Source organism: Pelodiscus sinensis, chromosome 19 (assembly GCF_049634645.1).
Source record: "Pelodiscus sinensis isolate JC-2024 chromosome 19, ASM4963464v1, whole genome shotgun sequence".
Classification (NCBI taxonomy): domain Eukaryota; kingdom Metazoa; phylum Chordata; order Testudines; family Trionychidae; genus Pelodiscus; species Pelodiscus sinensis.
The window spans coordinates 25,911,075-25,938,286 of record NC_134729.1 but is presented as its reverse complement, the minus strand read 5'-3'; the positions used below and the strand labels follow the sequence as shown (position 1 = coordinate 25,938,286).

Sequence of the window (27,212 nt, the reverse complement as noted above, 5' to 3'; positions counted from 1 at the left end):
TGGGGCAGACGCCTCCCCAGAGTGGGGCCCTGTGAGAGCTTGCTTTGATTTCACAAGCCGCGCGTTTACACGGGCGTGCAGAAGAGAGCAGCCGAGATGCGCGTCGCGTGGCTGGGGCACGGCGCACTCTGCTCCTGGGCGCTGGCCTCAGAGGGCAGCGACCCACGGCAGGGTCCTGCACGTGGGTGCATGGGAGGCAGGAGGGGGAGGCACTGAGCTGTGGCTGCAGGAGGAGCGACCGAGGGGTGGTGTGTCCACAGGGGAGCTCTCTCAGGCCAGCCCCCTTGAAGGGGGTCGCTCTTGGAACAGGCTCACCCCTGACGCCGACGTCACTGGACGCAGCCAGGCGCGCGAGAGAGCGAGCCATGCTGGGCAGAGGAGGGGCAGGTCCGGGCTCCCGCCAGGGCGGAGATCTCACCGCAGCTCACGGATGGCGTCAAGCAGAGGGCAGGGTGGCCCCACTGGGGGGATTTCTGCAGTCGAGCTAACTCCCCGCACTCAAACATCCACCCCCAGCCCGTGATACTGCGCCATAACACAGGTGGGTTCTGCTCATTCCCTCTAGGTCACCATTTCCAGTCGTTCTTCACACCGGCAACAGCGCCACCAGGAGCAGGCAAAATACGGTCCACAGGCTGCATCCGGCCAGCCCACGGCCCGTGGCCCAGTGGGACCCTTGGGCAGTTCCCTGCCTGGCCCGCCCCCGCACGCCCTCAAGGCGGCCGTCCTTAGGGTGCACGGCCCTGCACAGAACTACTAAACTGACACCCCTGTGCTCAATGGCAACTGGAGCGGGCGGAGCTTCCCAGAGATGTGATTTTATAATCTTCAGCAACACTGGGACACAAAGTTTAAATTCAGGCCCCGTCGACCAAGGCTGTAAATTCAGGAACCGACAGCGTCTACCTGGTAGGTCGGCAGGTCTGGCAAACGGCTTCGTTCCCACGAGAACGGCTCGTTCACAGGTTCAGCAGCCGCTAACAGCTCTGAGAGGCTGTGTCACGTGTACGTTCACTAGCTCCTCTCCAGAGGAAGCTGCACCCCAGACCAGGGACAGGAGGCGGCAGGGGGTGGACATCAAGACCCAGGGGTGCCCCAAATTTGTGGGTGCCGTACACAGCTGTGTACTGTGCGTGTGGGTAAGGACAGTGCCTTGCGCTGGGAAGTTGCACGTGATTGGCTCAGACGGCAGCGAGGATGCTTGGAGATGCAGAATCACAGCCACTGGACACAAGCCGTCCAGTCCTTACGGAGGGTGTGAGACAGGCGGGAGAAGCGAAACGCACGGGAGATACACGATTCTCCCCACAGACGGCCCCTCGCAGCAGGCACCAGGCAGCCCCCCCCCCCCCGAGCTTTTCTGGTCCCGGGACTTCAAAGGTGGGGGGAGAGAAATGAGTGGGGGTGGGGAAGAGGCAGAGAGGGGGGCAGGTCATGAATGGAGGGGGTGGAACAGGACTGGGGGAGGGGGCATGGAAGGGGCTCTAGGCTGTACCTCCAGCCAAGGCGGAAAGCTCTACTGAGGTGCTGGCCAAGACTGAGTCCCTCTAAAAGCAGCGAGTGGGGGTGTGGCCTCCCCGGAAGAGGCGAGGCAGGGGGCTGGTCTCCCCTGGGGAAGCTGCACCTCCCGCCTAGGCCTTCTCCCGAGTCTATCGCACGGCGTTCCCCAGGGACAGGGTGCCATTTGGCCCAGAACCCTGAGAAATGTTCTTACTGATGGTCTCAGATAAGCATGATGGTCCATATCAGCGACGGGTGGCGTGGCGAGCGAGCAGGCAGGCGGGCGGTGTGGCGAGCAAGCGGGCCTTCAACTCAGGGGTCACAAGATCATCGTTTCAAGGCGCTCTCCCGGGATAAGGCAGTTTTGCTTCCTGCGCCTGCCCACCCACAATTTGCAGGATGTGACAGTGGAACTGTGGCAGCGCTGTGATTGGCTCTCCCTGTCAGTGCTGCATGCAATTTGCAGGCATTTCCCCTCGCATGCCCTTGCTTTACAAGCATTTCACTTTAGTAATATCAGTAGGAAAAAAATCTACAAATGACAGAAACCAGGGAATCTGGCAACCCTGCTCCTGGGCAATGGTAAATAACGTTTCCTGGGCCACACACAGAACCCCAATGGATCACATGCAGCCTACAAGTTGCTCACCACTGATCAATAGCTTTATGGTCACCACTTAAAATACTACGATACATTTTGTACAAAGTATCCCTTGCAAGGTATCACTTGAAACTTCATAATCTGCTGAACATCACCGTCCTGGCGAAATACGTATCTCAACCCTGTATGTAAAGCTATATCCTTCTACTCTGTAATATTGTATAACAGGTTCCAAAGCTACAAAGGCACACTCAAACCACTTTTTTAGCATCAAAGATATACTGGTAGTGTTTCTTATAAGCTGAGAATTTGTGCAGCCACTCTTGAGATTTTCCAATGTTGCCCAGCCGATTAGCAGAGAACTCAGAGCAAGGTTTGTATTTCTCCTGGGGCTGAACATTCACACATCCCTCTGTGCACGTAACAAAATTTATTCTGCACACAGAAGGAAAAAAATCCATACATGCATGGAAAGGATTAAAGGGAACATTGCACACTGACACCCCATACAGATATTAAAGGGCCATCCCCAACTTCAGCAGTCTCCTCCACCAGAGCAGGGAAGGTATAAACAAGAAATTTACATTTCATCACAGGCACAATTAAAACCTCACATCCATGTGGGTCATCCTTGCTCAGCAAGGGTGTTTCTGGCACAGAAAGCGAGTTGTAAAGAGGGAAGAAAACACTTCACCTCACCTCTCCTCTCCTCCCATCTCTCTTCTCACGCAATCAATGACTCTCAAAGAGCTGAAAGAAGGGGGAGTGGGCGCAAGATTGAATGAGACCCAGCCTGTGAAATTCACAACAGGGTATGTGAAGCAAAACTTTTGCTTTTCACTTCACTGAGCTCATTAAGTTGAGTACTGGCTTGTGTAATTACTCTTATTCTCCTTTCCAACCAATCCTGACTTCAATGCATCATCGCCTGTAATCACTTACAATCTGTCTTTCTGTAATTAAGACAGGGATCTTATTGCCTTATCCCAGCCAGAGTGTGGGAACCTCCACTTGGGACAACACCGCTAGTAAATACATCACTTTCCTTTGACGAAATGGCAGACTTATCAGCTGGCATCATTCACTACTGTGCTGCACTGTTCAAGGCATCCATTTCTAGAGCATCAGAACGGCCACACTGGGACAGACCAAAGGGTCCTGTCGCCCACAGCGGCCAATGCCAGGGGCCCCAGAGAGAGGGAACAGAACAGAGAATCATCAAGTGATCCCTGCCCTGTCGCCCATTCCCAGCCTCTGACAAACAGGCCGGGGACACCCTCCCTACCCATCCTGGCTAACAGCCATCGATGGACCAAACCTCCATGAATCTATTTAGCTCTTCTTTGAACCCTGTTAAAGTCCTGTCCTTCACAACATCCTCTAGCAAGGAGTTCCACAGGCTGGCTGTGTGCTGAGTAAAGAAAAGCTTCCTTTTGTTTGTTTTAAACCTGCTGCCTATTAATTTCATTTGGTGACCCCTAGTTCGTATGTTAGTGGAGCAAGTAAATCACTTTTCCTTATTCACTTTCTCCACACCAGTCTTGATTTTATAAACCTCTATCATATCCCCCCTTAGTCTCCTCTTTTCTAAGCTGAGAAGTCCCAGTCTTTTAGTTTCTCCTCACATGGCAGCTCTTCTATGCTGCTAACAGTTTCGCAGCCCTTTTCTGAACTTTTTCTAGTGCCAAGATTTTGGGGGGTTTTCGAGATCAGGTGACCACAGCCCCTTGCTCTAGGGGAACGAGGCTGGGACAGTGGCTTTGCGGCTGTTGCCCTGTTCGTAATTCACGTGTGACAGGTCAGAGCGCTCCTATGTTTAGCCAGGAGCGAATCCGCATGCTCAGGCAGCAAAGCAGCGTCAAAAGGCCCCCAAGCGAGAGCTATGGGAGCACAGTCCAGACCGAACCCTGAGCCGCACCATGTTTCATGGGCACATCACTCCAAAGCGCTGTGCACAGACAGGTCATTGTTGTCATGGCGTCCACACGGCTTTGTCACAGGGGCCACGCACTGGGGGTGGCGCCTGCTCCCGGCTGTTCTGGAATTAGCTCTGGCCAAACACTGCGCCCTCCCCTGACTGCGTCTCTCCCACCATCTTCTCGTCCTTAGAGCCCCCCCCCCCTCCCTGGAGCCTTCTCAGCCCTCCAGCCAGGCCGGCCACTGTCCTCTGCTTAGCCAGGGCCACATCGCCGGAGGCCGAGAGAAGAGCCAGGGCAGGGTTTCCAGCATAGGGACCCCCCCAGTCTGCAGCTGCGGCCTGCACTGCCCTACCCTGCGGCCGCCCCCTGGGCCTTTTCTACCTTCTTGGCTTCCCCCAAGCTGAGTTCACCAGCCTCCCTCTCAGGGACTCCCCCCACCCCCACCCCCAAGTGCAGAGCAACCTCCCTCCTGCCAGGGAGCGACTGCTGCCCCGTCGGTAGCCAGCTTCCTGGCTTCTAGGGGCGCCCGCTGCTTCCATCGATTCCCTGCTCCCGGGCTGCGGCCATCTTACCCCCTCCCAGTCCTGTGTGGGACTGACACGCCATCTCAGGCTTCTCGAAACTCCACTCCCCGAGCTGGCTCAGGCTCTCCGGCGACTGACAGTCCCAAGTGGGAGAACAGGGGATGTAAAACCCCATTAAACCAGTCCACTGGCTAACCGAAATGCTTAACTCATTAACCGATTAACGGGAGAGTCGGAGCGGAGCTGACACAGCTCCCTCACCGCAGGCAGGGGGTGCCCTGGCAGGCTCGCAGCAGCCCCTGTCCACGGCAGGCCTTGCGGGGCTGGAGCAGCCCATGGGGGGGGGAGGAAGCTGCGCCAGCCCCCACTGGTTAAGTGGCTAACCTGTCACAATCCTCGTGGGACAGAAGAGGGATCTGTTGAATGCCGTGTGCTATTTACTGACGAGCGTCCCCATGCTTGCGAGGTGGGCAGGAGCTGCTCAGAGCCTGCAGGGGAGCCAAGAGGAGAAATTCTCTCCAGCGCGAGATGCGCATGGCTATGCGCACTATGGAAAAGTCCACGAGGGAACGAACCATTCCACAGGAAGTGCAGGGGGTGGATGGTGGGGGGCACACTGGGGGTGATAAGACATCTAGAACAGCTATGTCATTCTCAGAACCCGTGCATGGAATAAAGTGGGGTTATATGGAAATCATCATCCCAAAGTACACGCACGAGGAGGTAGCGTTAAGGTTACACGGGCGACCTTAATTTTGGCCTTCCCTAACTTCCGAGTGCTTGACTTTGCTTTCATGTCATTTTTTCCTCCCCACATACGTAACCAGCACCTCTTCCACCTTGTTCTAGGTAGACCTACCCCAGAACCTTCCCTGCTCAGCGCAGCTCTCTGCTTCGCCAAACTCCAGGAAGCATCTGATCAATAATGAATCACGTTGCAGAGCTTTTCTGGGGCTGTACAGGCGTTGTACATTATTTCTCATCGCCCCGCGAGGAGTTCATGTCTCCATTAATTGTTATTTGTACACACACAAGGCAGTACCTGCTATTTTATCACTAGGGCAAATGGAAAAAGTATTTGGTTTGCCAAGTTTACACAGCCAGGTCTGAACCAAGGTGTCCTTTCAGGGAGCATCTAGCAATTCCTTCAATAAAGGGTTCTCGAATGATCCCGCAGCATGGAGCAACTGGCTTTCAGGTATATCCCCTCTCCTGCTCATGCTCACATACCAACCCCCCCCCCCCCCCCGAATCAACTGCAAACACCCTGGCAGCAATCCCAGCAATGTTTACATGGAAAAGCAACACTGGGAAAACATCTACTCTTCTTTCAATTGGATTTAGCAGCCGGAAACCAGGAGGAGCAGCCAGAATGACACGATCAGCTGGTTCCCCCTGGACCTCCACCAAATGCCTCACAGCTCAGTTTGGGAACAGGGCACAGCGCCTGCTAGACAAGATCCTGGTGCCCCATGTGGTGCCGTTTTCCCAACGGGGACACAGGGTGAATCACAGACGCACTTTACACCGACAGCACATGGAGTGATCGGCGGGGGGCTGAGCCTGCCCAGTGAACAGCCTGGGCTAACGCTAACGCTCCCCCCGGGGGCTAGAACAGCTGATGCTCTGCAGCTTGGCAAGCAACATTCGCTGTGCAGTTACAGCTGCATTTCTCCAGCTGGTTCAACACCGCTAAGCCCATGCCAAGGGCCAGCTACGGGCCTGCCACGCACGGCGGCAAGGAGGCGCAGCCCCATGGAGCGGCACTGGAACACTACTGCATTCACGCTCAGGTTGCACTGTCCAAGTGACTGCACAGGGCTGGGCAGGCCACCAAGACGCAGGGGATTGGTGCTGACTTGCAGTTGGCATGGGGGCACCACGGTGGCGCAAAACCATGGCTCTGGCTGGCTGCAGACACAGATTCTAGTCCTAGGGCTGAAGCCCTGTCTGCCAAATGGAGCTATGCAGAGAATCACAGGAATTAGGGCTGGAGAAGACCTCAGGAGTCATCAAGTCCAGCCTGGGGCTCAAAGCAGGACCAACCCCGACTCAATCAGCCCAGCCAGGGCTGGGCCAAGCCAGGACAAACGCCTCTAGGGATGGAGATTCCACCACCGCCCTGGGGAACCCAGCCCAGCGCTTCCCCACCCTCCCAGGGAAATCGTTTTTCCTAATATCCAACCTAGCCCCCCCCCCACTGCAACTTGAGCCCATTGCTCCTTCTGCCCCCAATGAGAACAGCCTCTCTCCATCCTCTTTGGAACCCCCCTCCAGGGAGTTGAAGGCTGCTTTCAAACTTAACACCTTGCTGAGCACAGTTCAGAATGCTCTACTTCCCATAATATTTTCTGAAACTTGATCACGATCCCTTGGACCTCAGGGACCGTGTTCAGGAATCCTAGAGAGGCATACGGCTTTGAGATTTCTTTCCCAACAATTCTCCAAGAATACCAACTGGTCTTTTTTCTTCTCTAACCTCTTCAAGCTTAAAAAACAGCTGCATGGTTTTTGCTCAAACTAGCTCAAAAGAATGAATTCCTCTCTGCACAGAGACCAGGGATACAAAGTTTCAGCCCAAAGAAAACCGTGTCAAAAAGTTTGGAGTATCAGAAAAGGAGAAACGTTTTACAGCCTGAATAAGCTAGCCCCATTTCTGTAGCGCTCTGGGCCCACACGCAGGTGAGGAAAACATGTGACATTCCATCTGCTTCTAAAGCACGAGCACAAAAACGGATCCAGGACCAACGTGCTCATTCGACACACGCTACGAGGGAAAAAGGCTTTCGGGTGCTTTGGAAGGGGGGGGGGCTAGACGGGGGGCAGAGGTGGTGCTCTCTGTCGGGCACTACCGCAATGTGCCACGCGCTCCTGAGCGGAGAATGACACAACTGTCTCAGCACATGCTCAAAGCCAAACTCTCTGGGGGCCACCTCTCAGCCACACAGGACATCTGCAGGCCACACGTGGCTCCCGGGGCTAGCACAGTGGCAGAGCCCCAATTGCCAACTGCCTCCCTACAAGGGCCCAGGGGGAACAGACTGACCTTTCGAAGAGGCGCCGGACAAGGACCAAAAGCAGGGCGCAGGGGATGCTGAGCAGCAGGTCCCGAGGCTGGGGGTACTGGACGTCCTCAGATTCCTTCATGTCTTCCCAGGTGATGCCCGGGGGGAGCCAGTACTCGTGCTGCCATAGCCATGCGTTCACAGCGTGCATCATCGTGCCGGGGCCGGAGGAGGGAGGGAGCGTGAGGAGACTCCAGCAGCCAGCCCGGGAAGCAGGCAGGGGCCACAGCAGAGCTGAGCACACACCTGGCTGTGAAAGAGGAAGGGGCGGAGGCACATGAGACAGGCCATTTGTAATCCACTGGTACATTTTCAATCAGACATTTTGCAACCGCTGGTTACTGGCACGGGGCCCAGCAGGCTGACAGGAAATCAAATGCCATGAAGCGCCGCAGAACACGGGCTGCCAGAATCCCCAGCACGAAGCACCAGGCACTTTCTAGCTTAACCTGGCGGCTCTTCCTCGGCATCAAACAGGCTCGGAGGGGATTCCCCTCCTGCGGGTGCAGTGAGGTGCCCCTGCCGAGCCTGCCAAGGGAGCTCCTTTCATCCGTACACCTCCTCCCTCCCGGGCCTTTGGCTCGCCAACCCCATTTGTGTTTCATTCGCACTCTCACTTTATGCATATGCACACGCGCACACACACACACGTGCACTCATTCACGAACGTGCACGTGCACTTACACATACATGCACATGCGCACTCACACTCATGCATACATACACGCACGTGAACTCACACATACATACACATGCGCAGGGGCGGCCCTAGACTAGCTGCCAGCAACTGGCGCCCTAGGCATGTAGATAAATCTATGTATATATTACTTCATATGACTTGACATTGTGCCTCTCCATATAACCTTGTAACTTTGTATTAGAACCCTATATAGAAAACTTGTAGAAAACTGAGTGTAACCCCCAAGGAGATTGCTTGGATTCCCGGGGCTTTGTCTGCTGGCAGCTCAGGGAGAGGCTCTGAGTTTGCCTTGGCTCCCCCTCCCTACCAGGGCCAGAGTCTGCCCGGCAACCCACAGGGAGTGAGATGCCCCTTCCAGGGGGAAGGGGAGACCATTGTTGAGGGGAGTCTGGAGCCAGCCAGGAAAAGGGGAGGACTGAGTGTGAGGGAGCTAGTAAGCCCCAGGCCTGCATGCAGGGTTCCCCCTGAGAGCTAGCCTCTAGGGACCTGAAGGCAGGATCCCTCAGCTGGGTTTATGTCTCCACTGTTGATTCCCAGTTGTGGAATTTGCTGGGAGGCTTCCCCAGCCAGGCTGAGTTGGCTCCAGCTCCCTGGGTGAGAGAGTCACCGCATGGTCAGCTGGGCTCTAGCAGCAAGTTCAGGGCTGCTGCCTGCTGTGTGGGTCTGGAGGCTGGGCTGGGAGGCTATAGTTTGAATTTTGGTGCAGTTGTGTGGTCTGCATCTTGAGCCCTGCACCCCTTCACGGTGAGGGGAAATCCTGGGACCGAAGCAGCCTGGTTCCTGCTTGGAGAGGACCCCTGTGAGAAGAGAGCAGCCCTTTGCAGAGACTGAGTCATCTCTCAACCTGAGGTCATCCATGGAGTCTGTGAGTGCACCAGTTTTTAGTCAGTCAGGCAGGGAATTTGTTTGGGGATTTTATTACCTGCAGCATATTAAACTGTGGAGGGATTTACTGCCTTCTCCCATGTGTGAGTCCTTTGGGCTGTACTGGACCTAGTCAGCTCCACTGCTAAACCACTGCAGAGAAGGATTGTGTGGTCAACAGTCATCAAGGGCCCCAACAAAGTCCGCGTACCAACGGGACACTAACCTCACAGTTGCTGGGCACCGGTGACCCTAAAAATAGTGTTTTATCCTGTTCTAATTGTCTCTTGTTTAATATAATTGTGTTTATTATAGTGTATGTGTTTGTGTTATTTTCTGGGAGTCTCCAACTATCTGGCAAATACGTGGGGATTATCCTGGGCTAGAATTTTCCTCCCAAGCTGCCCTGGTGACCCTGCTAGGAAGCGGTGAGGGGGGTGGAGGCACCGCCAAGTACATCAATCAGAAAGAATAAAATTGAGTAGGTGGCGGGATCCAGAAGAACCCAGACCTATCCATCCGAACCTGAAAGGAGATTGGCTTTAAAAGAAGGTAACCAGGTGGAGAGGGGGCGCTACATGAGTATATGGTTAAAGTGGTAAAGGTGTCTTTTGCTAGGAGTAGAATAAGATCTTCCCCTCACTCTGTAATCAATTGCCCTGTTAAATGAATGAGGTGTGAATGAGTAAGACTTGGGAGCCAAGCACCTCCAGACAGCTACACCAGTTGAAGAGGGGGTGGAAGCCAGACCCAAGGTGTCAAGTGGGCTCAAGAAGAGCAGACATAATTGACGGCCTTGGGGATTAGAAGCAAGCACCTTCTTTGGAAAACACCCTCTCTGGACAGACAACACCCAGAGAGAAGCAGCATAAAGGGACCAAGGGACACAGACCCAGATTTTGAATCTGGGATAGATTTGCATATGAGAGGGATGCTATAAAAGTGAGGTGTCTTGCAGAGGACCCCGGGTTTCGTCTTGTCACCATCGGAGCATCGATCCGGATCGGCAGAAGCCCGGCTCCATCCCTCCCCCATCTAACTCACCTGGCCAGTGAAGTTAAGGGGAGCAACTAGTTGGTAACAACAGCAAGACGGAGTGTGCTTGTGCGAGCATGTGTGAGTGACATTATATATATCTCATATGCATATGAGAAGTATTGATTATTCTATGTGTGATCAATAAATGTGGCGTGTTGCCTTATCCCCTGAAAAAGATCCTGAGTACTTCTTTTAAGTACAACAGGCAAACCATGAAAACGGTGCTCCCCCCCCCCCCCAACCCCAAGGGCAGATATCAACTGAGGATTTTGGCTCTGTGCTGGAGAGAGAGGGGCTGGAGACCGGGGAGAGGGAACAGGGTGCCAGTCGGGGGAAGGGATTCCCCTGCACCCGCCTCCTCCCAAGATCCCAGCCCCCCCCAGAGAGAAGCCGGCATGCGCCTCTCCCGGGGCAACCCCCCCTCCCGCGGTGCAGGGGAAACCCCCCCATGTTCCTCCTTCCCCGGGGCCAACCCCCGCAGCACAGGGGAACCCTCCCCATGTTCCCCCCCCCCCCCAGCGCGCTGCCTCTCCCAGGACTCACCCGCCTCCTGGCCGCAGGGAAGCCGTGCTCCAGGTAAGGCACAGGAAATGGAAGGGGCAGGGTTTGGAATTTGGCGCCCCATGCAACTTGGCGCCCTAGGTTGCTGCCTAGTTTGCCTATAGGCACAGGCCACCCCTGCACATGCGCATGCACATTCACACATTCTTTCATGCACACGCATACATGCACGCACATGCACTCACATATGCATGCACCCATGTGCCCTTACGCATGCACACACACATGCGCATTTACACATTCACTCACACATACACATGAAGGAGGTAATGGTGTCAAGACTAATTAATGGAAATCAGTTTTATGTTTCTGTGATTAAACTGAACCCCCGGCCTTTGGTCCAGCGATTCTCCCAGGGAAGTCTGGTGACTTTTCACCATGATTTTAAAGAAAACAATTCAGGCTGCTGCTCCATGGCACCAGCACAGGCAGAGCTGCGAACTGTGTCCCCCTCTGCACACATGGCCAAAGCAGAGGCCCTCACCACACAGGCCAACAGGGGAGCAGCAGGGGATGAAGAAACAAGGCACGCTTGCATCACGGGAATTACTGGTCCAGCCTTACAGCCAACACTATCTTGCAGACCACCTGTCCAGGACAGCGATAGTGACTATGAAGTGCTCAGGGAGATTAGAGAGGCTAACAACATAAAAAACTCAATACTAGTGGGGGATTTCAACTATCCCCATATTGACTGGGTATGCGTCACATAGGACGGGATGCAGAGATAAAATATCTTGATACCTTAAATGGCTGCTTCTTGGAGCAGCTGGTCCTGGAACCCACAAGGGGAGAGGCAATTCTTGATTTAGTCCTAAGTGGAGTGCAGAATCCTAACAGGACCGCTTGGAAATAGTGACCATAATGTAATAAAATTTAACATCCCTGTGGTGGGAAAAACACCTCAGCAGCCCAACACGGTGGCATTTCATTTCAGAAAGGGAAACTACACAAAAATGAGGAGGTCAGTTAAATAGAAATTAAAAGGTACAGTGACAAAAGTAAAATCCCTGCAAGCCGTATGGAAACGTTTCAAAGACACCACAATAGAGACCCAACTTAAATGAATACCTCAAATTTAAAAACATAGTAGGAGAACCAAGAGTGCCACCGTGGCTTAACCACCAGGTAAAAGAAGCAGCGGCAGATAGAATCATAGAATACTAGGACTGGAAGGGACCTCGAGAGGTCATCGAGTCCAGTCCCCTGCCCTTATGGCAGGACCAAATACTGTCTAGACCATCACTGATAGACATTTATCTAACCTGCTCTTAGATATCTCCAGAGATGGAGACTCCACAACCTCCCTGGGCAATTTATTCCAGTGTTTGACCACCCTGACAGTTAGGAACTTTTTCCTAATGTCCAACCTAAACCTCCCTTGCTGCAGTTTAAGCCCATTGCTTCTTGTTCTATCCCCAGAGGCCAAGATGAACAAGTTTTCTCCCTCCTCCTTATGACACCCTTTTAGATATCTGCTATCATGTCCCCCCTCAGTCTTCTCTTTTCTAAACTAAACAAACCTAATTCCTTCAGCCTTCCCTCATAGGTCATTTTCTCTAGACCTTTAATCATTCTCGTTGCTCTTCTCTGGATCTTCTCAAATTTCTCCACATCTTTCTTGAAATGCAGTGCCCAGAACTGAACATAATACTCCAACTGAGGCCTAACCAGCGCAGAGTAGAGCGGAAGAATGACTTCTCGTGTCTTGCTCACAACACACCTGTTAATGCATCTCAGAATCATGTTTGCTTTCTTTGCAACAGCATCACACTGCTGACTCATATTCAACTTGTGGTCCACTATAACCCCTCGATCCCTTTCTGCCGTACTCCTACCCAGACAGTCGCTTCCCATTCTGTATGTGTGAAACTGATTGTTCCTTCCTAAGTGGAGCACTTTGCATTTGTCTTTATTAAACTTCATCCTATTTATCTCAGACCATTTCTCCAATTTGTCCAGGTCATTATGAATTACGACCCCTCCCAGCTTGGTATCATCTGAAAACTTAATAAGCGTCCTTTCTATACCAATATCTAAATCGTTGATGAAGATATTGAACAGAGCTGGTCCCAAAACAGACCCCTGCAGAACCCCACTTGTTATACCTTTCCAGCAGGATTGTGAACCATTCATAACTACTCTCTGAGTATGGTTATCAAGCCAGTTATGCACCCACCTTATAGTAGCCCCATCTAAGTTGTGACACCAATATTTAAAAAGGGCTCTAGGGGTGATCCTAGTCATTACAGACTGGTAAATCTAACGTTAGTACCAGGCAAATTAGTTGAAACCATAGTAAAGAATAAAATTGTCAGATACATAGATGAACATAATTGTTGGGGGAAAGTTAACATGGTCCTGAAAAGGGAAATCAGGCCTTACTAATCTGCTAGAGTTCTTTGATGGGGTTAACAAACATGTGGACAAGGGGATCCAGTAGATGTAGTGTACTTAGGTTTCCAGAAAGCCTTTGACAAGATCCCTCACCAAAGGCTCTTAAATAAGTTGTCATGGGATAAGAGGGAAGGTCCTCTTGTGGATCAATAACAGGTTAAAGGACAGGAAACAAAGGGAAGAAATAAATTATACATTTTCCGAGTGGAGAGAGATAACTACTGGAGTCCCAAGCGTCTGTACTGGGACCCATCCTATTCAACGATTTTAAAAATTATCTGGAGAAAGGCTTAAAGCAGACTGTGAAGAGCTTCAAAAAGATCTCACCAAACTAAGTGATTGAGCAAGAAAATGGCAAATGAAATTTAATGTTGATAAATGTAAAGTAATGCACATTGGAAAAAATAATCCCAATTATACAGACAATATGTTGGGGACTAATTTAGCTACAACTACTCAAGAGAAAGATCTTGGAGTCACTGTGGATAGTTCTCTGGAAACATCCACACAATATGCAGCGGCAATCAGAAAAGCAAACAGGATGTTAGGAATCATTAAAAAAGGGATAGAGAATAAGACAGAAAATATCTTACTGCCCTTATATAAGACCATGGTACACCCACATCTGGAATACTGTGTACAGATGTGGTCACCTCATCTCAAAAAAGACCTGTTGGCATTGGAAAAGGTTCCGAAAAGGGCAACAAAAATGCTGAGGGGTTTGGAACCGGTCCCATGTGAAGAGAGATTAAGAAGACTTGGACTTTTCAGCTTAGAAAAGAGAAGACTAAGGGGGTGGGGGTATGTGCTCTTCCTCCAGTGTCACCCTGCTGGCCCATTCTCCTTGATGGCTCTCAAAGCTTTTTCGGAGTCCTGGCTTCCCAGGAGGGAGCTCCCCCGCCTGTACGCATGGCCAACGGTCTTTCACCCCAGGGACACAGCCCCATTTAGCTGTACTGAAATGCACATTGTTTGCTTCTGCCCAGTTGCCCAAGAGATCCAGTCGCCCAGGCCCAGAGACGTGGCCTCTTGAGGATTTATCAGCCCCCAATCTGACGAGTTTGTGTTTCCTCCAGATCACGGATAAACCATTAACGAGCACAGGGCCGGGCCGGATATGTCCATGCTCACCACAGCATGCATGGCGCCCAGGGCTCTAGTGAGCCGCTCCGCAGGGTACCCCCTGGGGAGACTCACGCGTTTCCCGTCCCCAAACTCCCCTGCAAGCTTGAGGCCGCGAGTTCGTGGCCCCATATTCTCGCCCTCACAGACAGCGTGGCTGTGGCAGACACTTCTACACCGACCACGTGGTGTGGAGGTGTATCCGCCCCGGGATGCCTGAGCTCAGCCATACTCACGTACAGGCAGGAGTCATCCTGGGACACATGCCACTGGGACCTCCGAGAACAAAGCTCCCAGCCTTCCTGCCCCTGATTCATGCCGCCTGAGCTCACGGTTTATTTTTAAAACCCAGCTCCCTGGGCAGCTGAGAGACACTTTCTCCTCACGTCAATTTGCCGCAAGCTGAAGCAATTACCGGGGCCATAGAACTTGATGAGAGAATCTTTATCGTGGGCCCAGGTTTATTTTGGGAACTTTGCTTCACGTTTATACTTCACAGGCTGGAGGTGATGCTGCGATTCCAGGCAGACGTTAAACACAACCCCAGACTCCACAGCCTGCGATTCCTGCTGAACGGGCAGGTTCCACATCCATGGAGGAAGGCAGCTGGAGGAGAGAGCTAGAGAATCTACAGGCAGCCCCCGGCGGAAAGGCTTTGCGGTGGCCCCGGCTGGGAGAGACAGTCCTCCCCCTCGCCCCCCGAGTGGAGCCAACACCCCCTCGTTCAGAATTAGTGGTCTCATTTTTTGTTCTGACTGGATGCCCACAAATCACATCATATGCCAAGCACCTGCTGTGCCCGTAGCGCCTCCTTTCTTCACTGCGGAAGTACAGTCAGTGTGCAAGGCCAACGGGGGGAAGAATTCCCTAATGCTTTAGAAGCATCAACACCCCTACAAAAACCCCACACCTCGCTCATGTCAAATCCCTCCAGTTCTTAGAAACAGACTTAAATCACAGCAAATCCCAACACCCGTTTTCTGTTTCTTCCGACTGGAAGAACTCAGGAATAAATCGTAGTAAGGGAAGCAAGGGTGTTAAGTATTGGTTAATTGAATAGTCGAGTCACCTCATGAATTTTTATCGGTTAGTTGACTATTCTATAGTCCCCGGGGGCGGGGCCAGGGTATCAGAGGCAGCAGCGCAGGGTGCCAGACAGTTTAAAAACCAGCTCTCCTTCCGGACCAGCTGCCTGTCGCCAAGTGCTGCTACCTCTGACAAAGAGGCAGCAGCACGAGGTGGCAGCAACTCCTGTCTAAGGGGGAGTCTAAGCTCCTGGACCCGGTGCAAGACAGAACGGAGCCAGGCAGCCTGCCCGCCCACCTCCGAATACACTTCACATGCAGAGCCGCAGCAGGGTAGGTTCTGTACCCAGTGGAAGCCAGAACTGAGTCAGGCTGCTGGCCAAGCTGCAAAAAAATCACTGGCAAGGGTGGGGGGAGGGGAATGCGTGTTGTCTGTAGCATTAACCTAGAAGCTTTTGCGTATCTGTTAATCGACTCCACTGTTACATCCCTAAACTGAAGCTAAAGCTTGTGAGGAGCAGTGTCTCCTAGTGGTTAGAACTGGAGACTCAGGAGGACTCGAGTAGGATGTTGTGACGGGATATACCAACTCTGCACTGGGGTGGCGAGGGTTAACCCTGGCTCACCTGGCTGAGCAGGCCCCGCCCCCACCGCCCTGCTGGGCATGCTCCAATTGGAGGCCAGCTATAAAGGCTGGTGGAGCAGCTCAGTCGGGCTGTCGGGGACGGAGGTGCCGCTGGAGCTCCAGGAGAAGTGCAGGTGCACCCAGACGCTGGCGCCAGCCAGCAGGGAACCGGAGCAGAAGCTCCCAGGCTGGAGGAAAGAACCGGAGAAGACACAGGAGAGATGGGGAGGAAGTAGTCCAGGGTGGGAGCTGTACCCTGGGTGCTTGGCCTGTTGCGGTGGGATTTCCCGCTGAGCTAGTGGTGGCCCATCCACCACTGACAGGGCCCTGGGCTGGGACCTGGTGGAGAGGGAAGGCCCAGATCCACCTACTCTATCCCCATTAGCAGGGCTCGCCAGCCGCGCTGTCCAGTGATCTGCGCGTGCACAGATCGCCCGAACCCGGCTCTTCCGGGTTACGATCTACTTGCCACGGGCCCTTTGTTGAGCCCTGCCCATAAGCCCACAGGGGGCTCTACCCTCCCTGTTGCTATTGACTCTGGCTGCTAGGCCACGCTGCCCTGTGTGAAGAGGGTAGAGTAATTGACTCTGGCCATTGAGCCACAATGCCCTACAACAGGAGAGTGTGATTAATGACTCTGGCCACTAGGCCTGACTACCCTGTGGAAAGGGAGCATCGATGTTGATTCAGACTCTGGCTGCTAGACCCACTGCCTTTTGGGAAGAGGGTGCTGCTAGTGACTCTAGCTGCTAGGTCTTACTGCCTGCCCTATGGGAGAAAGGATGTCATTATTGACTCTGGCCACTAAGCATGACTGCCCTGGTGAGAGAAGGGTGTTGCTATGCGCTCTGGCTGCTAGGCCTGCTGGCCCTAGTGGGAAAGGGCATTGCTATGCGCTCTGGCTGCTAGGCCTGCTGGCCCTAGTGGGAAAGGACATTGCTATGCGCTCTGGCTGCTAGGCCTGCTGGCCCTGGTGAGAATGGGCGTTACTATTGACTCTGGCCACTAGGATGCATGGGGAATAAAGCACCCCTTGAGGGCCTCAGAGGCCTGACCCCCACTCCTGAGGGGATCATCCTGCAACAGATGTTAACGACTCCACAGTTCTCAACCCCGCTATGCCCATCAGGGGCAAACGACATCTGGATTTACCCGTCTGTAAAATGGCTCCATGACCTCCCTCCCTGGCCTATCTAAAGACCACCCCCACCCCCTCTGCCTACTCCTCATAGCTCAGCTTTGCTAAATGCCCCCTCCTGGATGCTCCCCATCTTGCCCAGAGCGTCCCTAAAGCGCAGCGCCCAGGCCTACAGGCAGCACGGAGGAGGAATGGTTCCCTCCCCATTCTCATTACACTCCTTTGGTGAACAGCTTCACGCCAGTCACTCACATGCAATTTATGATCCACTGTAAAACCCAGACCCTCTCGAGCATCCCGCCAGTCAGTCCACAACTTGTATTCGTGCATCTGATTGGTTTCTGCCCACGTGCAATACCGTGCACTTGCCTTTACTGAATTTCATCTGATTCATCTCAGACCTGTTCTCCTAACTAGCCAGGTCATTTGAGTTTTAATTCTGTCCCCTAAAGTGCTTGCAACCAGTGGAGGCCTGTCAACACAGGTGAACTAGGCGGTCGCCTAGGGCACCAGGATAAACGGCCGTTGAGGGCGTTGGAGGCAGGGGCGCTGATCGTGCATTTCGCCTAGGGCGCCAGTTGCCAGCAGCTCGTCTAGGGCCGCTCCTGCTTGCAACCCCTCTCGAATTTTAGACAACCTGGATAAAAGCATGCATTAGTGAAAACACTGACTAGTACTGGACTCAGGACTGGCCCATGGGGGACCCCACTAGACAGGTCCTCCCAATTTGGCAGCAAATCACAGATAACTACTCTCCCAGCACAGTTCTCCAGCCAGATGTCATTTCCCTACTTTGCTTATGAGCAGGCGTGGCCCGTGAGCATAGGCAGACTCAGCAGTCGCCTAGAGCGCTGTCGGCCTGGGGCGCCCGACGATGACATTACGGGGCGCCCGACGATGACATCACAGCCATTGACAGCCGTGCAGGTGGGGGCACCGATCGCGCTTTCCGCCTGGGGCACCAGCTGCTGCAGCCGGCCTCAAGTCATTCCTGCTTATGAGACTATCATGCACACAGTGTCAAAAGCCCTTCTGAAAGAAAGATGAATTACACCTGCTGCTTCCCCCCAGCCACCTGGTCAGCGACCACGTCAGAGTGAAATTCAGGGATTTGTTCGTGACAAATCAGAATCAGCCTTTTACCACCCACCCCCCCCCCGGAGCCTCCCGGTGCTTCCAATTAATAATCCCTTCGCCGGCTCGTGTCCCTTCCCACACTGGGTTTGCTGTCTGTGCTGCACCTCCTGTCCACTCCCTTCCTAGGGAACACGGGAGCAAAATAGCCATCGCACTGCTAAGTCTGGCGACGGTGTCTTTTGTTCCTTTCCTTCCCCGCTGAGGGGCAAGCTCCACCTTCCTTCATCTTGCCCCACATGTATTGACAGAACCTCACTTTGTTGCCGTCTCACATCCCTCGCCAGGGGACTCATTTGGTGCCGCTCTGATTTGGTCCTTCCACAACCCTGCAGGTCTTTTGTGCTTCTCCTTAGCAACGTCCCACGTCTGCCCTTTTGGGAGGACTCCTTTTCCACGCTGAGGTCACAGACCCCTAGAACATTGGAACTGGAAGGGCCCTCCAGAGGCATCGAGTCCAGTCCCCTGCCCTCACGACAGGACCAAGCTCCGTCTAGAGCAGTGTTTCTCAACCTTCTTTTATAAAGTACCCCTTTAAAAAATAAATATAAGTACCCCCAGTACCTAGTTTTCAGACACAACATTTTTTCTACCATTGCAACACATTTGTTTAAGCAACTTAATCATAGCCAGGTGGGCGATGAAATTTTTGGGCGTAAAAAGTACAAAAATAATAAAGCGCTGTAAAACTTAAAACAAAAATTCAGTTTTCTCCAAATTTCTGTTGTGTTGTCGGACCGCCCAGACTTTTCTTGAGTACCCCTAGGAGTACACTGGTCTAGACTGACTGACAGGTGTCTGCCCAACCTGCTCGTCAATATCTGCAGTGATGGAGACTCCACAACCTCCCTGGGCAATTTAGTCCAGTGTTTGACCACCCTGACAGTTAGGAAGTTTTTCCTAATGTCCAACCTAATCCTCCCTTGCTGCAGTTTAAGCCCACTGCTGCTTGTCCAAAACTGCTCCTGATGCAGTCCTCTTCCTGCCGGAGAGTTTGCCGAGTCTCTTTCCCTGCCGCCAGCTCCATGCTCAGACTTGTTCCGCAGGGCAAAGGACTCTCATACCCTTGGCTTGTGTAAAGCTCACTCAGCTGATTCTAGGCCAGACGCTCCACCCCAGCTAGCAAAGTGTCTGCAGCAGACGGGCCTCCCAGGCAATGTGAGTGCTGACAGGAGTCTGGCAACATCGCCCTCTCGCGCTGCTTGTTGCATCTGCACCGCTCCCTCCCTCTTCTCCCCAAGGTGGGGCAGCGTGAGAGCCACCTGGTCCCCTCCCATCTCCAGCAGCCCTGGGCCTACGTGCACGTGGCCTGGACACTGGAAGGTCAGGAGACCAGTCTCAGACCTTCCTGCATCCGCCAACGTCATAGAGAGCGGGGCCCCCAGAAGCAATGGCTGTAAACGTGCAAGAAAAACGTTCGTTTTCTTTCGCATTACAGGTCAAGAGGGAACAGAAACTACAGCCCTCAACGCAGGGGTGGGAGACCTCAGAGCCCCCCAGCACTGGGGAGCCTGCGCTGGTGCTCCACCCCGCTGCTGCCCCACCGCAGGGCTGGAGTTCACAGAAATTTGCTAGGCTGTGCCACCGGTGCCAGAGTCCTACACAACCAGGAAGCAAGCTTCTACCAGCACCGATCCCTGAGAGCCAGGCCTGGGGGCTGCAAACAAACCTTATGGCCCCCCCATGAGAAGTGGACACCCGGCTGACTGAAATCCTGCTGGAGCAGGGATGTTGCTGGACCAGAGCGCGCTGGAGTCGAGCGGTTCCGCCAGTACCACAAGGAGACAGACGCGGCAAACAGCCCCTCTGGCAGGTTTGCTACGAATTCCCTTTTGGACCCAAGAACTTTCAGGATCCAAGGCCCACGTGTGTCTGATTCACAGCGATTCTCCACATGAACGGCTCGTTCCTAAACGCTTCACGGCCCTTCCTAGCGGGACTGAGCCCACTCACCCTGCCTCCCACCAGCGACCACGTACGCGCACACGCGTCTCACTCAGAGACCCTGGGAAATACACAACCGGCCTCGTCCTCATTGCACGCGCCTGGGCGCACGCCACTGCCCTGCGGGCAGCACGGCCCAGCCAGGAGAGCTGGCCGGGAGCCAGGGATGCAGCAGTCGGCCTTGCTTAGCTCTTCGTTGCTCCGAAAATCCGCTTTGCGAACCGCCGTGGCCAGCGTTGGGGCCGCCTACAGGAGGCAGCTGGGCGGCCGTAAAGAGGCTTAAGGGCTTTGCAGTTAGGAGACAGCGTTAGGGGACTGCAAAGAGAGAACCGACCCAGCGCCGGAGCGACCGTCTGGCTCCTAGACCTCCCCCGCTGGCTCGAGCGCCTGGCCGTTGCTGCCTGGAGCGGAGGCGCAGCACGGGCGCCTGACTCAGGCTGCATCCATCTGTCAGAGCGAACAGACACTCTGTCTCCGGGCTCTGGCAGCGAGCCCCTGCAGAAGCCACGCCGCAATCCAACCTGCTCGCACGGCTGTCTCCTGCCTCTCGGCGCGGGGGTGGAGACGGGACACAATGGGGCAGCTGCCCTGGGGCCGGCGATTCAAAGGGGGCCCGTGTTCCTGGCCGCTGCTGCACCAACGGCAGCAGGAGCGCTGGGCTCTTAAATCACTGCCCAAGCATCATCACCCCACCTGCTCTGGGGGCTGCGCTGTGGGTGGTGCTGCTGCCCTGGCCCCGCCCATTCTGCCTGAGGCCCCGCCCCTTTTAGCAGCACAGAGCCACTGCCCCCCTCGCCCAGTGGCCTGCAGAGGCATCGGCTCCCCTGGCCTTGCATTCACACAGGAGCATCCTCCTGCTTGGGCGTGGCCACGCCAGCTGCAGACCTCGAAATGCCCCCGTCTCTGCCCCCGGAGGGCTCTCAACCTGTGCGCTGCATACCGGGAGGAGGCTGCACCCCCATTCACAAGTCGGTAGGGTCCTCAAGTGACACGCCCCCCCGCTCTGGGCCACGCGGCCCCCCCCAGGAAGAGCCCCCAGCTCTCCATGGCAAGGAAGAGACAGAAGCCGACGTCCCGGGAGGGTGTGGGCAGCCTTATCTCCAAACGAGCGGCGCCATTTGAGCGACGCAAAGCGCGCGGCTTATTCCCAGGTAATTTCGAAATAGCTTGTTTCGTAATCTGGCACCGTCTACACAGCGCCACATTTCAAAATAAACCGCTGTCCTGGAATGCCCCTCGGCCTCGTGGGACGCGGCTCACAGGGACGGCGGACGAGCGCGCCCGCATCTCAAACGATTTCTCCGCACACCGGGCGCGCTGCCACGCCGCGGGGCAGCTGGTGGGGGACAGCCGAAGGATCCCGACAGCGCCGCAGGGAGAGGGCAGCTCACGCCCATAATCACACCCACCCGAGCCGGGTGTTTTCCCCTCAGCGGTATCCGGAGCATAAAGAGCACCGCTGCCTCCCCCGCCCTCTTGCTGGGAACTCCCACTGGGGGAAGGAGGTGGGTCACGGAGTGGACACGAGCAACATCTCGAAGGGCCCCAGTTACAGGGCAGTCACTGGCTTGTCGCCTTCACGTGCCGGCTCGCGCCCAGCCCACGCGAGGGGACTCCCGAGCAGTGCCACGCCGACCGACACAGCTCTGCCAAGCCCAGCCTGGCTCCGGCCTGCCGAGGGACGGCACAACGCGCCACGAAGGTGTGTGGAGAGGCTCGACAGGGACATGCACCGAGGACGCCTGAGCGCTGGTCAAACAGGCTCTGGCGAGGTGCACCCCGAATCCCGCTGTCGCCCCAAGGCCTGGGGACCACGATGGGCTCCACTGAGCCTGCCTCGTTACCTCAGGCCGGACACCTTTGGTGGGACGCGCCTCACCAGGGAACGGTGCCACTGAGGCAGGGATGCATGCGGGGGCCCGCGGTGGATTTACCTCCAGGCCGAGGTACCAGAGCCAGTATGGGTGGCACTGGGAACCTCAGGGTCTCCTGAGCTGCCTGTGAGGTCTCAGGTGTTGCCGCCCGGGGACACAGGCCAGGGATGGGCTGGGCTGCACTGCTCGCCTTGGGCTGGAGCCAGACTTCCCACAGCCCTCATTTCCCCGCTAGTCCCCTGGGCCACGCCGCTGGGGGGAGGGGAAATCGGGGGACGAGGTCGGACGTTGACCTGAAGATAACGGTTGGTATCTAAATAGCACCGTTCCGACTCCCCGAGAGACCGGGGGCGAACGAGAGCTCTGATTCAGAGAAGCAGCAAAAAACAAGTCCGGTGGCACTGCACAGGCTAAGCGATTTATTGGGGCATCAGGGACTCACTTCCTCGGGCGCTTGGAGTGGGAGAACGGCCGGGCCCGGAGGCGGGAGGCTGACCCCAGTGTTAATTCTACCCGGGTGCAGGCAGCTGCTGGCCAACAGGGATGAGGAGGCGAGAGTCTGGCCCTCTCATGGCAATAGGGCATTTCCCTGCAGGGGCTCTGGCCCCTGGCGGAGATGGGCCACCTCCACCCGGGTTGAATTAGCACCGATGTGGCACTGCCCTCTGCCCCGGCCGTTCTGCCGCTCCAAGCACCCCAGGAAGCCGGGTCCCTCTCACAGACGCTGATGCCCTAACAACTGTGTCTGCTTTTAAGGTGTCACCGGACAGGTCGTTTTTTCAGGAGCGCTGTGCATCTCAGGAGCTTGTCTCTCTTACTAAAGATGGTCCCACAACAGATATTCACTCCCCCGCCTTGCCTCACGAATATCCAGGGACGGACGACTACAGCACCGCTCAGGCAATCACAACTAAGTCGTGAAAATAACTGACCTGATTTTCCGAGCGTGGCAGACCAAGGTCACCCAGGAAGCCCCCCTCAGAACTGGGAACAGAAGCCAGATGTCCTGACTCAGTCATAAGACTGTCCCTCCTGCCAGGGAACGGCGCCGCCTGCGCAGCGTTAGCCACGGGCCCGGCTAGGACAACGCTAGACAAGAACGCCAGGTCGTTCCAGCCCAGCCCACTCAGCCAGTGCCGGATTCGTTCCTACTCCCTAGTGCCGTCCTGTCCAGCCCCAAATCACTCCAGAAGGGGAGTTTCCATTGGCTGCAGCCCCTGTTTGGGTTTAACTGTCACCGTAACTCTGCATTTCTTGGGTGCATGTTGGATTTTTTTAACCCTGAACTCTTACCAAGTTTTAGAAACGTGCATCTGTCTGTCCGTCTACCCGTGAGTCCATCTGTTCAAGAACTCCCCCTAAATGGTACAAGCAAGGACCCTATTGGCTAGCAGGGCAGGGGTGGAGAAAGGGACAGCTAGCTACCAGATATTTCAGAGAGCTTGTCTGTTTGTCCCCCCCAGGGGAAACGCAGCCCTGTCCCAGCTGCGCCCATTGCACTTGCAGCGGCCATGGCGAGGCGCTTCCCATCTGGCCCCAAGCTGCTGCGGTGAGACAGGGCTGGGGTGGTCCTCTCTCCCCGGGGCCGCCTGCGTACTGACCCCTCCGCCCAACCCCCCCCCCCCCCCCCCCCGAGCCAGGATTTACATGAAGCCAAGGGAGCGATCAGAGCAAGGCCGGGTACCAGCTGACCCACAATCCCGTGGCCTGGGAACGTGCTCACTCTCTGCAAGGCTCTTCCTGAGCTCCCAGCCCATGCGGGTCCTGTCACGGCCGTGCCCGGGCGCCACGTGGGCACTGAGGACAGCCGAGGGGGGGGGGGGGAGTGGCAGAGGCAAGAGCAAGTCCTGGGTTTTCCCACGTAACTAGGGCTGCAGAATCAGCGCAGCCCAGGTCTGGGGACTGTCTTGTGAGTTCTGACATCGCAAAGGAGGGGGCACCGCCTGCCCCAGCAGCACAGCCCTAACCCCAGCCCGGTGGGGCAGGCTTGCCGGCAGGAGGGGCAAAGGAACAAATGCGCCAGGGCCCAGTGCTACAAAGGGGCCCGGAGCCCCAGGTTGCTGTCACTGCTACCGGGCAGCGGCCGGACCTTGGCCACCTGTGGATTACGCTGGGGGGCAGCACTGCGCACCGGGTGGCGTTGCCGTGGGCTGCACATCAACCCTAGAGCTTGGCCTGGCCCCCGCTCCAGCCACTGCAACCTGCCACCCCAGGGCACAAAATCATTCCGGTTTGGCCCATGCCCCCCCCCCCCCACCCTGACTGGGGGCACCTGGGCCAAACCTGAGGCAGAGACGGTGGGGCAAGCCCAGGACCGGAAAAGAAAAGCCAGACGGGAATATCCCAGCATCCACGGCATTTCTCTCGCAGTGGCAGCCCTGAAGCTCTATTTATGCCATCGAGTCCGGCATCCGGTGTATCAGCCCCACCCAGCGACTCCTGCACGGCACGCCGAGCTCCTCAGAGCTCTAGGACAGCTCTTTAGAAAGAGACGTTCGGCCTTCACTTCCGTCTGGCCGGCTCCATCGCCCGGCACTGGCCGTTGCTCTGGTTAAAGTGCCTTCTGCAATCAGCAACCCCGCCCCCGGCCCCGCCCCTTCTACTAGGCCCCGCCTCAGGAGGCGGGGCAGCACACCGCAAACATGCTCCCACCTTCCGACCACAAGGAGGGGACGGGAGCGGGCGGGCGCTCGCCCAGCCCTGGAGGGAGGTGCACTGCGCGGCTGGCCCAGCTGCTCCAGCCCAGGAGCACTGAGGGAGGTAGAAAGGCGCACCACACTGCCCAGCCTCTCCAGCTGCAGGAGGACAGGTGCTGGGGGTGGGGGTGGGGGCGGGGGCGGGGCTATACCTGGCAGTTTGGGAAGGCAGACCCTTCCCCCGCCAGACATACCTGATGCCGATGCCCCCACCCGGATACATCTGTCCAGGCAACGATCCAGGGAATGGAGCACGAGATGCTCCACTTTCTTTGCTCACTGTATCAGTGGCAGCCGAGCCACAGGGGAGGGAGGGGAAGGGTTAAAAGCCAGCTCCCTGTCCGCCACCCCGTGTAAATGTCTAACTGATGAAAATTCCAGCAGTTACACGGCTACCAAAATAAAAATATTTTAACATCCCTAGTTCAAATGCCACCCAGCTGGTAAGCAGAGCACCAGAGTCACCCACAGCCAGGAGCATGTGTTTCTATTGGCGGTGCACATCCACACGTGCCTTGGCCCACACAACAAAATTTATTCCACACACAAAATGGAAAAAAAGTAAAGGGAACCTGCTTCGCCTTCAGGTATTCACAGGAGGGAGAACCACTGGCAGCAGAGAGAGGGAGGGACGGTATTACTAGGAAGTGGTTTCCAGGGTTCAAATTTCGGGAGGCCCAGAGTGAGAACAAGAAGGGCTCAGGCAAGCTGGCTAAGCAGAACTCTACCGGGGATACAACAGGCCACACACAAAGCCCCAGCAAAGTCGGTACAAACTGAAATGCCATACGGGGACAGGTTTATACGTTACACACAAACGCAAGTGCCATCCTCGCGCTGCCATCGACTGGTTTTGTGCTTATGGTACAAGTGGGAAAGTCAGCAAGTCTTCAGCAGCAGGGTGCTGTGGCATTTGCATTTCTGTCTGCTTTGGTCTGAAAGTGGTTCAAGGGGGGGGCGAAGCTGGTGAGTACACAACGGGGCTCAGGGTGGGGGGCGCCACGTGTGGCCAGGGCAGGCCCCCAAAATACAGGCAGAAAAACAGAAACAAGTAAAACTGGAGCTGCAAACAACACGAAGCCCTGAACCATGCGGGGCTGGCAGAACACCACGGGCCAACAGTGCCATCCCCCATGTGCCAGCCCCGTGTGCCCCATCCCATCTCCCCGAGGACCCGCCAGCCCCATTAACGCCTCCCACCCCCGGGCACCGCAAGCCTGGAGCTGTCCCGCCCTGCCCCCATACAGGCGGCCATAAAGGAGCCTCACACCCCATGCTCTGGGCACCACCAGCCCCGAGCCCCCTGCTTGGTCTCAGAGCGACTGCCGCCCCCAGATAAGGCCAAGGAACCTCACGGTCCAAGATGCTGGGGCACAGCCAGCCAGAATACCCTGCCTTTCTCCCCCAGCACTGCCCCGCCCCTCCTACCCTTCCCCTGTTCCCCCAGCACTGCCCCTACCCCCACGCCCTGCTCCCCCAGCACTGCCCCACCCCACCCCTACTCCCCCAGCACTGCCCCACCCCACCCTGCCCCTACTCCCCCAGCATTGCCCCACCCCACCCCGCCCCACCCCTACTCCCTCAGCACTGCCCCACCCCTTCTACCCCCACCCCTGCTCCCCCAGCACTGCCCCACCCCACCCCTACTCCCCCAGCATTGCCCCACCCCTTCTACCCCCACCCCTGCTCCCCCAGCACTGCCCCACCCCACCCCTACTCCCCCAGCATTGCCCCACCCCTTCTACCCCCACCCCTCCTACCCCAGCACTGCCCCACCCCACCCCTACTCCCCCAGCATTGCCCCACCCCTTCTACCCCCACCCCTCCTACCCCAGCACTGCCCCACCCCACCCCTACTCCCCCAGCATTGCCCCACCCCTTCTACCCCCACCCCTCCTACCCCAGCACTGCCCCACCCCACCCCTACTCCCCCAGCATTGCCCCACCCCTTCTACCCCCACCCCTGCTCCCCCAGCACTGCCCCACCCTACCCCTACTCCCCCAGCATTGCCCCACCCCTTCTACCCCCACCCCTGCTCCCCCAGCACTGCCCCACCCCACCCCTACTCCCCCAGCATTGCCCCACCCCTTCTACCCCCACCCCTGCTCCCCCAGCACTGCCCCACCCCACCCCTACTCCCCCAGCATTGCCCCACCCCTTCTACCCCCACCCCTGCTCCCCCAGCACTGCCCCACCCCACCCCTACTCCCCCAGCATTGCCCCACCCCTTCTACCCCCACCCCTGCTCCCCCAGCACTGCCCCACCCCACCCCTACTCCCCCAGCATTGCCCCACCCCTTCTACCCCCACCCCTCCTACCCCAGCACTGCCCCACCCCACCCCTACTCCCCCAGCATTGCCCCACCCCTTCTACCCCCACCCCTCCTACCCCAGCACTGCCCCACCCCACCCCTACTCCCCCAGCATTGCCCCACCCCTTCTACCCCCACCCCTCCTACCCCAGCACTGCCCCACCCCACCCCT

General features: G+C 56.1%; 1 protein-coding gene across 4 annotated transcripts in view; it reads right to left on the bottom strand.

Annotated features, from left to right (window-relative positions):
* The window catches only part of CERS4 (ceramide synthase 4), a 47,858-nt gene that overhangs the window by 20,117 nt on the left and 529 nt on the right, over window positions 1–27,212 (bottom strand). The window contains exons 1-2 of one of the 4 annotated variants that reach the window (XM_075903149.1): window positions 20,679–20,804; window positions 7,591–7,859 (exon numbers count right to left, since the gene is read on the bottom strand). The exons of 1 other annotated variant lie outside the window; for it this stretch is intronic. In XM_075903149.1, the coding sequence (XP_075759264.1) occupies window positions 7,591–7,763 (173 nt within the window). In that variant the 5' untranslated portion in view covers window positions 7,764–7,859; window positions 20,679–20,804. Of the gene's footprint in view, window positions 1–7,590; window positions 7,860–20,491; window positions 20,514–20,678; window positions 20,805–27,212 lie in introns of those variants that run through there. 2 more of the 4 variants (XM_075903150.1, XM_075903148.1) reach the window with 2 other exon arrangements.